Raw genomic sequence first — 15737 nt, forward strand, 5'->3', positions numbered from 1 at the left:
CCTGTATGACCTCCCTACAACGCCTGTGCAAGCTCCTGATGAGGTGGCGGATGGTCTCCTGAGGGATCTCCTCCCAGACCTGGACTAAAGCATCTGCCAACTCCTGGATAGTCTGTGGTGCAACGTGATGTTGGTGGATAGAGCGAGACATGATGTCCCAGATGTGCTCAATTGGATTTAGGTCTGGGGAACAGGCGGGCCAATCCATAGCATCAATGCCTTCGTCTTGCAGGAACTGCTGACACACTCCAGCCACATGAGGTCTAGCATTGTCTTGCATTAGGAGGAACCCAGGGCCAATCGCACCAGCATATGGTCTCACAAGGGGTCTGAGGATCTCATCTCGGTACCTAATGGCAGTCAGGCTACCTCTGGCGAGCACATGGAGACTGTGCGGCCCTCCAAAGAAATGCCACCCCACACCATTACTGACCCAATGCCAAACCGGTCATGCTGGAGGATGTTGCAGGCAGCAGAAAGTTCTCCATGGCGTCTCAAGACTCTGTCACGTCTGTCACATGTGCTCAGTGTGAACCTGCTTTCATCTGTGAAGAGCACAGGGCGCCAGTGGCGAATTTGCCAATCTTGGTGTTCTCTGGCAAATGCCAAACGTCCTGCACTGTGTTGGGCTGTAAGCACAACCCCCACCTGTGGACGTCGGGCCCTCATATCACACTCATGGAGTCTGTTTCTGACCGTTTGAGCAGACACATGCACATTTGTGGCCTGCTGGAGGTCATTTTGCAGGGCTCTGGCAGTGCTCCTCCTTTTCCTCCTTGCACAAAGGCAGAGGTAGCGGTCCTGCTGCTGGGTTTTTGCCCTCCTACGGCCTCCTCCACGTCTCCTGATGTACTGGCCTGTCTCCTGGTAGCGCCTCCATGCTCTGGACACTACGCTGACAGACACAGCAAACCTTCTTGCCACAGCTCGCATTGATGTGCCATCCTGGATAAGCTGCACTACCTGAGCCACTTGTGTGGGTTGTAGACTCCGTCTCATGCTACCACTAGAGTGAAAGCACCTCCAGCATTCAAAAGTGACCAAAACATCAGCCAGGAAGCATAGGAACTGAGAAGTGGTCTGGGCTCACCACCTGCAGAACCACTCCTTTATTGGGGGTGTCTTGCTAATTGCCTATAATTTCCACCTATTGTCTATCCCATTTGCACAACAGCATGTGAAATTGATTGTCACTCAGTGTTGCTTCCTAAGTGGACAGTTTGATTTCACAGAAGTGTGATTGACTGGGAGTTACATTGTGTTGTTTAAGTGTTCCCTTTATTTTTTTGAGCAGTGTATTTTGTGAGATATCACTATCTGTCTTAAAAAATTAAAAAATTATGATTTTTTTTAAATTCTATAATTTTTAGATTTTTTTAAAATAAATAAATGTAAAACATATTGACTCAAATTTACCTTTAACATAAAGTAAATTGTGGCATATGAAAACATAATAAGAATTGCTTGTATAAGTAAAAGTGTCCCAAAATTTTTACCACATAAAGGGAGACATAATTTGCTAAAATAGTCTCTGTCAGTAAGGTGAAAAATGGCTGTGTCCTGAAGGGGTTAATTATATTTGTTGTATGTTTGAGGTTGTTGTCCTGCTGCTGAATACATTTGGAGCCAGATTCCTTCCTGGTGTTATTGAATAATGGCTAAATATCTTCCTGTATTTCTCATTAATGTTACTTATTACATTTTCCCATCTATATCAGTAGCACCTACATGCTATCTCACCTATAAGCAGAGTCAATCCACAGGGGATGTTGGCCCTGCTTTTCTCATTTTAGGGTTTATATAGGGTATTATAGGGATAGGTAGGGATATCCAAGAATAGTTTGTTCCAGTATAAGTTTCTTCCCCTATTGTAAGCCTTTCATCTTATACAGAGGGGAATGTGTTCCCTATATTAATTTTGTGTTGTCATATGTGTGATGTGGTTTATGAGCTTTTGCACTTTCTGTCTATCTATCTATCTATCTATCTATCTATCTATCTATCTATCTATCTATAGTGGATCTAAAAAGTCTAAACACCCCTGTTAAAATGTCAGTTTTCTGTGATGTAAAAAAATGAGACAAACATAAATCATTTCTGAACTTTTTCCACCTTTAATGTGACCTATAAACTGTACCACTCAATTGAAAAACAAACTGAAATCTTTTAGGTGGAGGGAAGAAAACAAAACTAACTAAAATAATGTGGTTGCATAAGTGTGCACACCCTTTTATAACTGGGGATGTAGCTGTGTTCAGATTTAAGCAATCACATTCAAAATCATGTTAAATAGGAGTCAACATACACCTGACATCATTTAAAGTGCCTCTTATTAACCCCAAATAAAGTTCAACTGCTCTAGTTGGTCTTTCCTGAAATTTTCTTAGTCGCATCCCACAGCAAAAGCCATGGTCCACAGAGAGCTTCCAAAGCATCAGAGGGATCTCATTGTAAAAAGGTATCAGTCAGAAGAAGGGTACAAAAGAATTTCCAAGGCATTAGATATACCATGGCACACAGTGAAGACAGTCATCATCAAGTGGAGAAAATATGGCACAACAGTGACATTACCAAGAACTGGACGTCCCTCCAAAATTGATGAAAAGATGAGAAGAAAACTAGACTGGGAGGCTACCAAGAGGCCTACCGCAACATTAAAGGAGCTGCAGGTATATCTGGCAAGTACTGGCTGTGTGGTATATGTGACAACAATCTCCTGTATTCTTCATATGTCTGGGCTATGGAGTGGAGTGGCAAGATGAAAGCCTTTTCTTAAGAAGAAAAACATCCAAGCCAGGCTACATTTTGCAAAAACACATCTGAAGTCTCCCAAAAGCATGTGGGAAAAGGTGTTATGGTCTGATGAAACCAAAAGATATGTTTGGCGCAAAAACAACACTGCACATCACCAAAAGAACACCATACCCACAGTGAAGCATGGTGGTGGCAGCATCATGCTTTGGGGCTGTTTGCCTTCAGCTGGAACTAGGGCCTTAGTTAAGCTAGAGGGAATTATGAACAGTTCCAAATACCAGTCAGTATTGGCACAAAACCTTCAGGCTTCTGCTAGAAATCTGAACATGAAGAGGAACTTCATCTTTCAGCATGACAACGACCCAAAGCATACATCCAAATCAACAAAGGAATGGCTTCACCAGAAGAAGATTCAAGTTTTGGAATGGCCCAGCCAGAGCCCAGACCTGAATCCGATTGAAAATCTGTGGGGTGAAGAGGGCTGTTCACAGGAGATGCACTCGCAATCTAACAGATTTGGAGTGTTTTTGCAAAAATGAGTGGGAAAATCTTGCCAAGTCAAAATGTGCCATGTTGATAGACTTATACCCAGTAAGACTGAGTGCTGTAATAAAATCTAAAGGTGCTTCAACAAAGTATTAGTTTAAGGGTGTGCACACTTATGCAATTATATAATTTTATTGCTATATTTTTTCTTCCCTCTACCTAAAAGATTTCAGTTTGTTTTTCAATTGTGTTGTACAGTTTATATATATGTTCTTCCCATGCGGGTGTGTGGATTTCTCCTATGTTCTCCCACACTCCAAAAACATACTGAAAATCTCATCTTATTGCATGTTAGGGAATGCGTGTCAAAATATCAACCAATTATATCTTTTCTTCATAACTCTTCATATATCAGGAATTTCAAAGATGCACGAGATGAAGATAAATCATTTCAGAACTTTTTCCACCTTTAATGTGACATTAAAGGTGGAAAAAGTTACGAAATGATTTATCTTTATCTTGTTTTTTTACATCACAGAAACCTGACATTTTAACAGGGGTATGTAGACTTTTTATATCCACTGTATCTATCTAGTTTTATCTTCTGGAATAAACATTTTATGGGTTTGGCATACTTAGTGATGTGCATCTTAACAATTCCTGATATATGAAGAGTTATGAAGAGGAGATGTAATTGGCTGATATTTTGACACGCATTCCCTAACATGCAATAAGATGAGATTTTCAGTATGTTTTTGGAGTGTGGGAGAACATAGGAGAAATCCACACACCCGCATGGGAAGAACATATATACTTTAGATGTTGTCCTTGGTCAGATTTGAAAGCAGGACCTCGGTGCAACAATGCTAACCACTTAGCCATTTGCACTGTAGATATATAAGGATCACATGTAGCCCCCTATAGGCCACTATTTGGTTATCACCATATTAAGTAGAACTTTATTTCAGATATGGCAGTTGGAAAATTATTTTTATCCTTAAAATTTTCACTACTGCATTATTATGGGTTAGGTACTTTGAAATGTTTTTCTATTTTGGTTCTTTTGTATTATGCTGAGAATTGTATAAGTGTTTTTTTTTTGTTTGTTTTTTTTTAAATATGAGGAGGGCACTGATGTTTGTGTTAGATAGCAGTGGTTTCCCATTAATTCAATTTTTAGCCAGTGTAATCCTTATTATAGAGTGACATGAACATTGGCCTACCATTGGTGAGGCTCCAACTCTTTGGATATACTTCTGGGAAGTTTTCTGATAATTTGCTACTGCACCAATAAAGTCATTTTGTTAGGCCAGCCATTCAAGAAAATGTATCCCTGTTCATTTGAAGATAAAGGTTCTAATTACAGTTTTATGGCATCTCAGATCCCTAGACATGTCTAGGCAATGTTATCCAGATTGATAGGTTGGAACAACTGTTGTTGGAATATGATCCACACTCCAAGTGCCTTTATTTGGTATTGCTAAACTGATTTGAATTCAAACATAATCAAGTGCTACAAATTGTCTACATTAAAAGCTTTTTTACAACTTTTTTTACAACTGCCCATAATTATATTTGAAAATGGTACTCTAGATGGGTGTGGTTTTCTTACAAAATATTTTGTCATAATATATGTTGGAACTGAAAATCTATCACAGATAGATGGTCTAGATCAGGGGTAGGCAACCTCCGGCACTCCAGCTGTTGTGAAACTACAACTCCCAGCATGCATACTTGCTCTTTTCTTCTTAGAACTCCCATATAAATGAATGGAGCATGCTGGGAATTGTAGTTTCACAACAGCTGGAGTGCCGAAGGTTGCTGATCCCTGGTCTAGATAATGCTTTCTCAATGAAGTAGTCATTTGAAGAGGTTTCATGGTATCTGTGTGTACTTTTATTTTATTCTGAACTATAAAGTATATCTATTATTTTAATTGCATAATTCAATAAAATATTGTAGGGGAAAACATTGAACTCTTCAATATATTTTGTTGAAGTCCCTGTTTCTACACTTATTTCCTCCCACCTGCTCCTGTACTCTTCACTTTTTCTATATTGACTGATCAAAATCTGCACATGGAAGTCTATACATGGGAGAGATCAGCTTACGGCTGATCAAGGGAAATGAAGAGTGCAGGAGGAAGTGGAGGGAAATAAGTGTAGAAACAGGCATTTCAACAAAATATATTGAAGAGTTCAATGTTTTCAACTATAGCATACTATTGAATTTTAAAATTTACATATTCTTTTCGGTTAAGAATAAAATCACAGCTCAATATATTGTACAAACCTACATACCATGAAGCCTCTCCAAATGACCACTTTGCCTCCTCTTCAAACAGCTGATTGGCAGGTGTTGCGGGAGTCAGACCCCCACAAATCAGATATTGATGATAGGTTATCATTATGTACTGTTGCACAACCCTTTTAGGATCTGTGGAGTGAGGAGGGAGAAGGAGAAGAGCACATAGCAAAGAGAGTCAACAAGACTGAGCTGCAGCTACTACTGTCATTTATCCCACCCCAGAGCTGGATTATCAGGTGAAATATGCAGCTCCGGGGTGAGATAAATCATTCACTAGATGCTTCAGCCATGACTGGTCTCTCTCTGTCCTACACTGCCTGTCCAAACAAAAAAGGCGACACGCGCTTTTAGCTTTGATTACGGCACGCATTCGCTGTGGCATTGTTTCGATAAGCTTCTGCAATAATTTATTTCCATCCAGTGCTGCAGTAATTTTTCACCAAGATCTTGCATTGATGATGGTAGAGTCTGACTGCTGTGCAAAGCCTTTTCCAGCACATCCCAAAGATTCTCAATGGGGTTCAGGTCTTAACTCTGTGGTGGCCAATCCATGTGTGAAAATTATGTCTCATGCTCCCTGAACCACTCTTTCACAATTTGAGCCCGATGAATCCTGGCATTGTCATCTTGGAATATGCCCGTGCCATCAGGGAAGAAAAAATCCATTTATGGAATAACCTGGTCATTCAGTATGTTCAGGTAGTCAGCTGACCTCATTCTTGGAGCACATGCTGTTGCTGAACCTAGACCTGACCAACTGCAGCAACCCCAGATCATAGCACTGCCCCCATAGGCTTGTACAGTAGGCACTCTTCTTACCCTGATGCGCCCATTACTCTGGTAAATCTGGACTCATCAGATCACATGACCTTCCATTGCTCCAGAGTCCAATCTTTATGCTCCCTAGCAAATTGAAGCCTTTTTTTCTGGTTTTCCTTACTGATTAGTTGTTTTCTTACAGCTACACAGCTGTTCAGTCCCAATCCCTTGAGTTCCCTTCGCATTGTGCCTGTGGAAATGCTCTTATTTTCACTAATAAACATAGCCCTGAGTTCTACTGTTCACTAATAAACATTTAAGTGATCGCCGATCACGATCATTCAGGATTTTTTTCTTGCCACATTTCTTCCTTGAATACGATGGGTCCCCACTATCCTTCCAGTTTTTAATAATGTGTTGGACAGTTCTTAACCCAATTTTAGTAGTTTCTGCAATCTCCTTAGATGTTTTCTCTGCTTGATGCATGCCGATGATTTCACCCTTCTCAAACAGACTAACGTCTTTTCCACGACCACGAGATGTATCTTTCGACATGGTTGTTTAAGAAATGAGAAGCAACTCATTGCACCAGTTGGGGTTAAATAACTTATTGCCACCTGAAAGATAATCGCCCATGCAGTAATTATCCAATAGGAGGCTCATAACTATTTGCTTAGTTAAATCCAGGTGGCGACTTTTTTTTTTGACAGGCAGTGTATATCTACTGTGAAATAATCTCTCCCACTTACGAACATCCGTGTACAGATTTGATCAGTCAAATCAGAGACTCTGATGAGTGCAGGGACAGAAATGGTGGAAATAAATGCAGAAACAGGCACTTTTCTTTAATAAAATGTATTACAGAGTTCACAATTTTTCACATATACTATTGAGTTCTGAAATAGAAAAAAAGAGTTTAGGGACACATAACCCCCCAAAAGTCATGTTAAAGGGTTTCTGTCATCAGAAAAATGGGTAATAACCTGGCTGACACCTCTTTCCACGCCCTCCTACACTTGGTTGACAGGGCCAGGCCAGCGTTGGTCTCCTGTCTGCCAGGGAAATCTCGCGCCTGCGGCGTCCTGTTCAGTATTCGGTGCAGGCGCAGTGAGGGAAGGACATTCGCCGACAGCTGGCTTCCTCACTGCGACTGCACTGAATACGTCGCTGTGAGGAAGGCGGCTGCTGGCAAACGTCCTTCCCTCACTGCGCCTATGCCGAATACTGAACGGGACGACGCAGGCGCGAGATTTCCCTGGAAGACAGGAGACCAACGCTGGCCTGGCCCTGTCAATAAAGTGTAGAAGGGCGTGGAAAGAGACTCATTTGCATATTATAAAAGTTCATTTTCTAAATAACGGCGGCACATTGCTAATGTCAGCCAGTTTAATACCCATTTTTCTGATGAAAGAAACCCTTTAATATTGGAAAAACCTTTCCACAAAGGAGATAAAAAAAACTGCAATTTTAACATTATTTTTAGAGATGAGCGAAGTTTTGAAATATTCAAATTGGCAACTTTGCCGAAGTTCGTCAAGAAATTTGATTCGTTCCGAATTAGGAAGCGGCTGTGCTTAATAAGAGTCGACCGCACTGTATAGTTTGTCTTCCTTGTTAATGGCCGCGCGGCAATGACATAACCATGTGAGGGCCAATATATTACTTTCCTCTCTAGTGATAATCATTATTGTTATTACTTTAATATGTAACGGGTATCGCAAATGTTTGGTGTGCTTTTTTGTCACTGTGATCCGAATACTAGTAAACATCTGCATCATGGTGTCAAGTAAAATCACTGAAAATAATATGTTACAGACAGTTGCTATAACAACAGAAATGTCACTGAGGGCAACTTCATAAAACTTAACTTTTAATCAGTTTATCATAAAAAACATCAAGTAAATTAGGTCCCTACAGGACCAATATAGCCATTGTACAGCAAATAAATCGGAGAACTGTCACACAAGGACGGCTAGCTACTAGAAAAGACGGGTAGTGCACACGAAACAACACGTCAGAGATACCTATGCCTGCCCCTATGCTTACTCTGGAAAAATCTGCTCAGCCCAGAGATACACTTTGATGGTAGGAGTACTCTGTCCACATGCCTTGGCTAATCTGTCCTTATGCAGCCCTATACGTTATCTGATACAATATACACAATCCCTTATCTGATACAATATACAAAGTCCCTAACTTTTCTGATACAATATACACAATCCCTTATCTGATACAATATACAAAGTCCCGACGCGTTTGCCACTGTAATAAACAAAGTTTGTCAGGGGACAGATGGTATCAGTCTAATAATGGGATACCAAAGTGTCCAAAAATATAAGAGATAGGTAACAAAAACTGGAGCGCCCCAAACCTGCAGTGGTCTGTGATGAGGTAAAGAGACAGTGGTTAGTCTCTGTTACAGATACACAATACAATACTCAATTCAGAAATAATGCAATTAACTTACAGTGTCTTGCAAAAGTATTCACCCCCTTTATTTTTTTCGTATTTTGTTAGATTACAGCCTTAAGTTCAATGTTTTGTTAATCTGAATTCTATGTGATGGATGAGAACACAATAGTCTAAGTTGGTGAAGTGAAATGAGAAAAATATATAAATAGAAAATTGGCATGTGCGTATGTATTCACCTCCTTTGTTAGGAAGCCCATAAAAAGCTCTGGTGCAACTATTTACCTTCATAAGTCATATAATTAGTGAAATGATGTCCACCTGTGTGCAATCTAAGTGTCACGTGATCTGTTATTACATATACACACCTTTTTTGAAAGGCCCCAGAGGCTGCAACACCTAAACAAGAGGCATCACTAACCAAACATTGCCATGAAGACCAAGAAACTCTCCAAACAAGTAAGGGACAATGTTGTTGAGAATTATAAGTCAGGGTTAGGTTCTAAAAAAATATCCAAATCTTTGATGATTCCCAGGAGCACCATCAAATCTATCATAAGCAAATGGAAAGAACATGGCACAACAGCAAACCTGCCAAGAGACGGCCGCCCACCAAAACTCACGGACCGGGCAAGGAGGGCATAATCAGAGAGGCAGCACAGAGACCTAAGGTAACCCTGGAGGAGCTGCAGAGTTCCACAGCAGAGACTGGAGGATCTGTACATAGGACGACAATAAGCCGTACACGCCATAGAGTTGGACTTTATGGCAGAGTGGTTAGAAGAAAGCCATTACTTTAAGCAAAAAACAAAAAGGCATGTTGTGAGTTTGCGAAAAGGCATGTTGGAGACTCCCAAAATGTATGGAGGAAGGTGCTCTGGTCTGATGAGACTAAAATGTAACTTTTTGGCCATCAAAGAAAATGCTGTCTGGAGTAAACCCAACACATCACATCACCCTAAGAACACCATCCCCACAGTGAAACATGGTGGTGGCAGCATCATGCTGTGGGGATGTTTTTCAGCAGCCGGGACTGGGAAACTGGTCAGAGTTGAGGGACAGATGGATGGTGCTAAATACAGCGATATTCTTGAGCAAAACCTGTACCACTCTGTGCGTGATTTGAGGCTAGGACGGAGGTTCACCTTCCAGCAGGACAATGACCCCAAACACACTGCTAAAGCAACACGAGTGGTTTAAGGGGAAATATGTAGATGTGTTGGAATGACCTAGTAAAAGCCCAGATCTCAATCCAATAGAAAATCTGTGGTCAGACTTAAATATTGCTGTTCTCAAGTGCAAACTATCCAACCTGAAGGAGCTGGAGCAGTTTTGCAAGGAGGAATGGGCAAAAATCCCAGTGGTAAGATGTGGCAAGCTCATAGAGACTTATCCAAAGCGACATGGAGCTGTGATTGCCGCAAAAGGTGGCTTTACAAAGTATTGACTTTAGGGGAGTGAATAGTTATGCACATTGACTTTTTCTGGTAGTTTGTCCTATTTGTTGTTTGCTTCACAATAAAAAAAAAAACATCTTCAAAGTTGTCGGCATGTTCTGTAAATTACATAATGCAAATCCTCAAACAATCCATGTTAATTCCAGGTTGGGAGGCACCAAAATACGAAAAAAGGCAAGTGGGTGAATACTTTTGCAAGGCACTGTATCTGATAAGCTAACTGATAACTTATCTGATAACGGTAGACGTGAACATCATCCTCTCACAGACCAGCATGCATGGTTGGAGGGCTCCAGGGGGCCAAAGATGCAGCCTAATTTGCCACAAAGGGGTGATTGGATGGGGAAAAAAATATAAGTATGCTCTCTGTTTAATGGAGGAAAGGGGTTATGGTCATTTGCATAAAAGTCCATATTAGCCTCCCCATGGGTTCATGAGAGAGGATTTTGTTCTTCTCCTCCTTGCAACCTGTTAGCACCACCACTGCCCCACCCTTTCCTCCTCCAGGCTGGCTGAACTCACAGTCAGTTGAAGGGGAGAGGGAGGCTTTAACCCTTCATGTTTGCTGTGTAGCAGCTAGATTTGCCTGGTCTTGTTTGAAAGCTGCCAATCTAAACTTTAAAAACAAGATGACAGCATTAGCTGCAAAAGAGATATAGCATTTAGAAATCAGTGAACGCAGCTTAAACCGGCTTTGAGCTGTTATCACTCCTGACCCAAAATTCCAAAGGATATATTTCCCTATGTACAGTCGCTATTGCTGTACTTCCAGTCTTGTTTTGAAGTTTAGATTGTAAGTTTTTCAACAAAACCATAATCTCTAGCTACTACACAGCCCAAGATATAAAGAGTAAAATCAGTCGTCTTCCCCCCTCCCCCCAACCTTACTCTGCTTCGTGAGCTCTGCTGAACTGTTAGGTCGTTTTCTCAAAGATCAAACAGAGTTAGGGTAAAACTGTTAGGACATTAAAGAGGAAATCCAGGATTTTCTGGATTGGATTTTCTGATATACAATTGATACACGTTTTTGAGAGTTCTGCTAGTTTTGTTTTTAAGTTTCTTAGTCATGCCCATTTTGGTCATTTTTGGCATGATATGATACACATGATTGTACTTGATCCGTACATTAAGGGGGTCAATTACTAATAGAAATTTGCGTATTTTTGTCTTATTTCTGGTGCAGATTGTGGCATAAAGGTTATTTGTGCCGCAGTCTGCAACTTTTCCCTGCTCGTGCCAGGTCTAAAAGAGGGGGCGTGGAGGGGGACATACCGGCAGGCTTGTCTCATTTATCATTTTCTACGCCTGTTTTAGGCATAGAAAATAGTCTAAATTTAAGCCAACAAGGAAGCTGGTATAGATTTAGACCGGCGGTGGATGCGCCGAGTTATGTAGACTCTGGCACCTCTTCATAACTTTAGCAGATCCACTGCCCGTGCACAGAGTTATTAAGCCCAGCGTCTAAAGCACTGCTCTTAATAAATGACCCCCTAAATCCTTTTATATAGTGCTAAAATTGACAGTGCTTACCTTAAAGCAGAGTAAGTAACTTAAATTTGTTATTGTTGTTCCTACAGTGTGCCCGGTACTAAGGAATTATGGATCTTACAATAGACAAGGTTATGCAGACAGTCTGGATATATCAGGTATGTAGTTACAAGCGGCAGTCTTCATTCTTTAATTCATTTTCAAACCACTGGTATGTAGTTTTCAAACTGCTCCTAGTTTTAGACTTCTTTCATGTGGGCATATCCCTACCCGTAATACATGATGGAAGTGCATTTTGTGTGTCCAGGATGCTGCTGCCTTCATTAGCTTTCATGGCTCATGACCGACAAAGATAGGCACTGATTAATAGGAGTCGTCACCAGTAATGTGCTTTATTTCCATAAGATGGAAAGGTCACACATATCAGATATACAGTAACATGCTGTAAGATCCCAGTTCCCAGTACCACTGGCAAATCCAGGAGTCCCCCAACAACTAACTACTACCCCCAGTCTCAGAGATACCCAGAAAAACATCCACCCCCCTCTCTGTCCTATCACTAGCAGAGGGCAGGGGTTTACTACCGCTGTGGAGAGGAATTCTTTGAGGACTTGCTATGATATAGAGACCTCAGTTTAGAGATTCCAGGGCCAGTGTTTTCTGAGGGTGACAAAGCTTTTGTCTGAAGTGTAGTCTGCTCAGCACTCGCAGGATAAGCATAAAATGTCTTTATTTCAACTCAGGACATAAACAAGTTAAGAACATAGCCCCAACCGGTTTTGGGCAGAGAAGCCCTTAGTCATGGCATAATACATAAAAGATAAAATGAGTTTAAACACAGAAAAGCAAGGCATGCATGGAGAACAACAATTTGGAAAATCTGGCATGAAACACTGGACTATACTCAAATGGTTTTCAGTAACATATTGAGAATAGACACCAATAAAAATAATAAAGAATAATGACAATTAATTAAAAAAAAAGCCACATCCATTTTGAGTTTTAAGCCATTTGGATAACGGCTGCCCATAGTCAGTAGCCAAAAGGCTTCACGTTTGAGGAGAACCATCCTCCAATCCCCTTTTTTGATTGCTTTAAACTGGAGTGAGCTTGTATCTCATTGGTGCATATTCATGCAATGCAGCACCCGACAGGTTTTTGTTTACCGATTCTAGTTTTCAAGCCATGTGTAGAGCAACCTATATATTGAAGATTACATTTGTTGCTCTCAATAATATAAGCAATGTAAGTGCTATTACAATTTACAAATGAGGCCAAAATATGTTTATAACTGTTGTAAGTAGATGTCAACTGTTTAGTGGGTAAAACATATTTACACAAGCGGCATTTATTCAAGCCATATTTGAAAAAAACTGTACAGGAAAGCCAATTAGTGGGTTTGCTGGTCTGAGAGGAATACGTAGAGGGTGCCACCAGGTTGCCTAGGGTTACACCCTGTCTCACCAAGACCTACAGTACACCCATTAGATAATATATCTTTCACCTGGTGGTCATCATCTAATATAGTTAAGTGTTTAGTGACCAGGGAAATAAATTGTTTAAACGGTTTACGATACAATTTAGTAGAATTTTTTATTGTTGTATCATTCTCTATCAAGGTAAGATCAATAGAGGTAATCCTGTTGGGGTGAGTAGCATGAGTAAACCATAGGGAAAAAGGGTTAACATTAATGTATCATTGATCCCTTTTTGACGTGCATAGGCTGGTACGGACATTATATTGATGACCTGCTCATCATTTGGCATGTTCCTGTGGTGTCCTTGCCAGCCTTTGTTCAATCTATCAATGATATCCCCTTTTCTTTATAGTTTACTTATGCTACTCATCCCAACACAATTACCTTTCTTGATCTAACTTTGATAGGTAATGATAGAACAAAAAAATTACTACTAAGGCCTCATGCACATGACCGTTCCGTTTTTTGCGGTCCGCAATCTATGGATCCGCAAAAAACCGAAGCTGCGGAATGGGCGTCCCATGGTAGAAATGCCTATTCTTGTCCGCAAAACGGACAAGAATAGGACCACATCTTTTGCAGCCCCATTGAAGTGAATGGGTCCACATCCGAGCCGCAAAAAATGCGGCTCTTATGCGGACCAGAACTATGGTCGTGTGCATGAGGCCTAAATCGTATCGTAAACTGACTTCTCACAATGTACAGTCCACTGTTCCATGCCAGATTTTTCCAAACTGTTGCTCTCCATGCATACCTTGCTTTTCTGCATTTAAACTCATTTTATCTTTTATGTATTATGCTATAACTAAGGTCTCCTCTGCCCGAAACCGTTTGGCGCTATGTTTTTAACTTGTTTATGTCCTGAGAGGAAATAAAGACATTTTATGCTTATCCTGCGAGTGCTGAGCAGACTACACTTCAGGCAACGTGTTTATCCTGGGACCCAGCCCTGTGATTGTGTACCGCACCACCTACGGAGGTGAGCTGATTCTATCCCACGTTCTTTCTTGGTTACCAAGAGTATCAGATGTGATGAACATCAATACATATCTAATATAAAAAACATTAATGTAATAAGGAGTAATAAAAGGAGCGTATTAATCAGACATGTACAAGGTGACAGGACATGACACAGTTCACTGTGACAACCCAGATTCCTTCCCCGACTGATTTCCCTTTCTACATGCCATGAGGAATGTTTCTATTAATTTTTTTACGGCATTCACCTGAGGGGTTGGGTCATGTGATATTTTTATAGAGATGGTTGTTACGGACACGGCAATACCTAATATGTCAACATTTTAATTTATTTCACTTTAACACAATAGCATTTTTGAAACAAAAAATTATGTTTTAATGTCTCCATGTTCTGAGAGCTATAGGTTTTTTTTATTGTTTGAGCGATTTTCATATGTAGGGGCAAATTTTTTGTGGAATGAGGTGACTGCTTTATTGGTACCATTTTGTGGGACATACGCCTTTTTGATAACTTTTTGCTGCTCTTTTTGTGATGTAAGGTGACAAAAATGGCTTTTTTTGACACTGTTTTAATTTTTTATGGTGTTTATCGGACAGGATGGATCATGTAATATATTTATAGAGTCGGCCGTGACAATACCAAATATGTCTATTTTATTTATTTTTTCCCATTTGTAATATTCTTTTTAATTACTTAATTGGTCAACTATTATTATTTTTTTTACACTTTGTTTTCCCCATAAGGTCATACAAGACCTTTGGGTGACATTTAACTTTATTTTCTTTTTTTATTTCACTATTGATTTCTCCTGTAACTGGGGCTGACATAGAAGCCGCATTTACAGGGGAAATTTACCCCCCACAGAGGCTGTACAGCAGTATACTGTGCGGTACAGCCTCAGTGCAGGGCTGATCGAGGTCTGTGAAAGACCAGACAGCTCCTGCACTCTCCCGTCCCTGGCGGTCACATAACCATCGGGCTGGGAGAGGAAGCGGCTTAGTGCTTCCTGCTCTGTATACACAGCACTCACTGAGCGCTGTGTATACAGCGATCTAGAAGGCAGGGACACCTGGGAACTGTCCCTGCCTTCTCTCTGGGTTGGCCTGCTGTCACTGACAGCGGGCAACCCGCTCTGCAGCTGTACGATTAGCGTGCAGCTGCGATCTCTGAATGGACGTTCCAGAACGTCTATTCAGAGTTAAACATCCAGCCATATGATGTTTATATCCTATGGGCAGGTGTGAGGTGGTTAAAGTAACTTTTGCAAAGAAAGCTATTTTCTGTTAATTCAAAAAAATCTAGCTAATTCACCAAGTAATAATTGTCAAAATAGCAAATAGTTTTTTTATTTTGGGCTAATTTCTCTCTAAAAACACAAAATATTTGAAATTAAAGATAAGCAAACCAGACAAGATTTGTTTTGTTTGAAGTTTGACAATATATATCCATTGTCTAAGGGGTACTCTTTTTCATTATGTAGAGCCCATGGCACACTGAGTATGCGTGTGCAGTATTGTAGATCAGGGGATGCCCCTATGGGTTGCTGAGAAAGATATTCAAATTAGGTTAGCTGGCAGATGTTAGACTTCATAATTTACATATATATAACCCAGAAATCCA

General features: G+C 40.5%; 1 protein-coding gene across 1 annotated transcript in view; it reads left to right on the top strand.

The window, feature by feature from the left end:
* Positions 1 to 15737, top strand: part of LOC120998111 (collagen alpha-1(XIX) chain-like) — an 861475-nt gene that overhangs the window by 159627 nt on the left and 686111 nt on the right. Inside the window, exon 3 of the mRNA XM_040428630.1 lies at positions 11750 to 11818. Within this exon, the coding sequence (XP_040284564.1) occupies positions 11750 to 11818 (69 nt within the window). The remainder of the gene's footprint in view (positions 1 to 11749; positions 11819 to 15737) is intronic.

Source organism: Bufo bufo, chromosome 4, assembly GCF_905171765.1.
Source record: "Bufo bufo chromosome 4, aBufBuf1.1, whole genome shotgun sequence".
Classification (NCBI taxonomy): domain Eukaryota; kingdom Metazoa; phylum Chordata; class Amphibia; order Anura; family Bufonidae; genus Bufo; species Bufo bufo.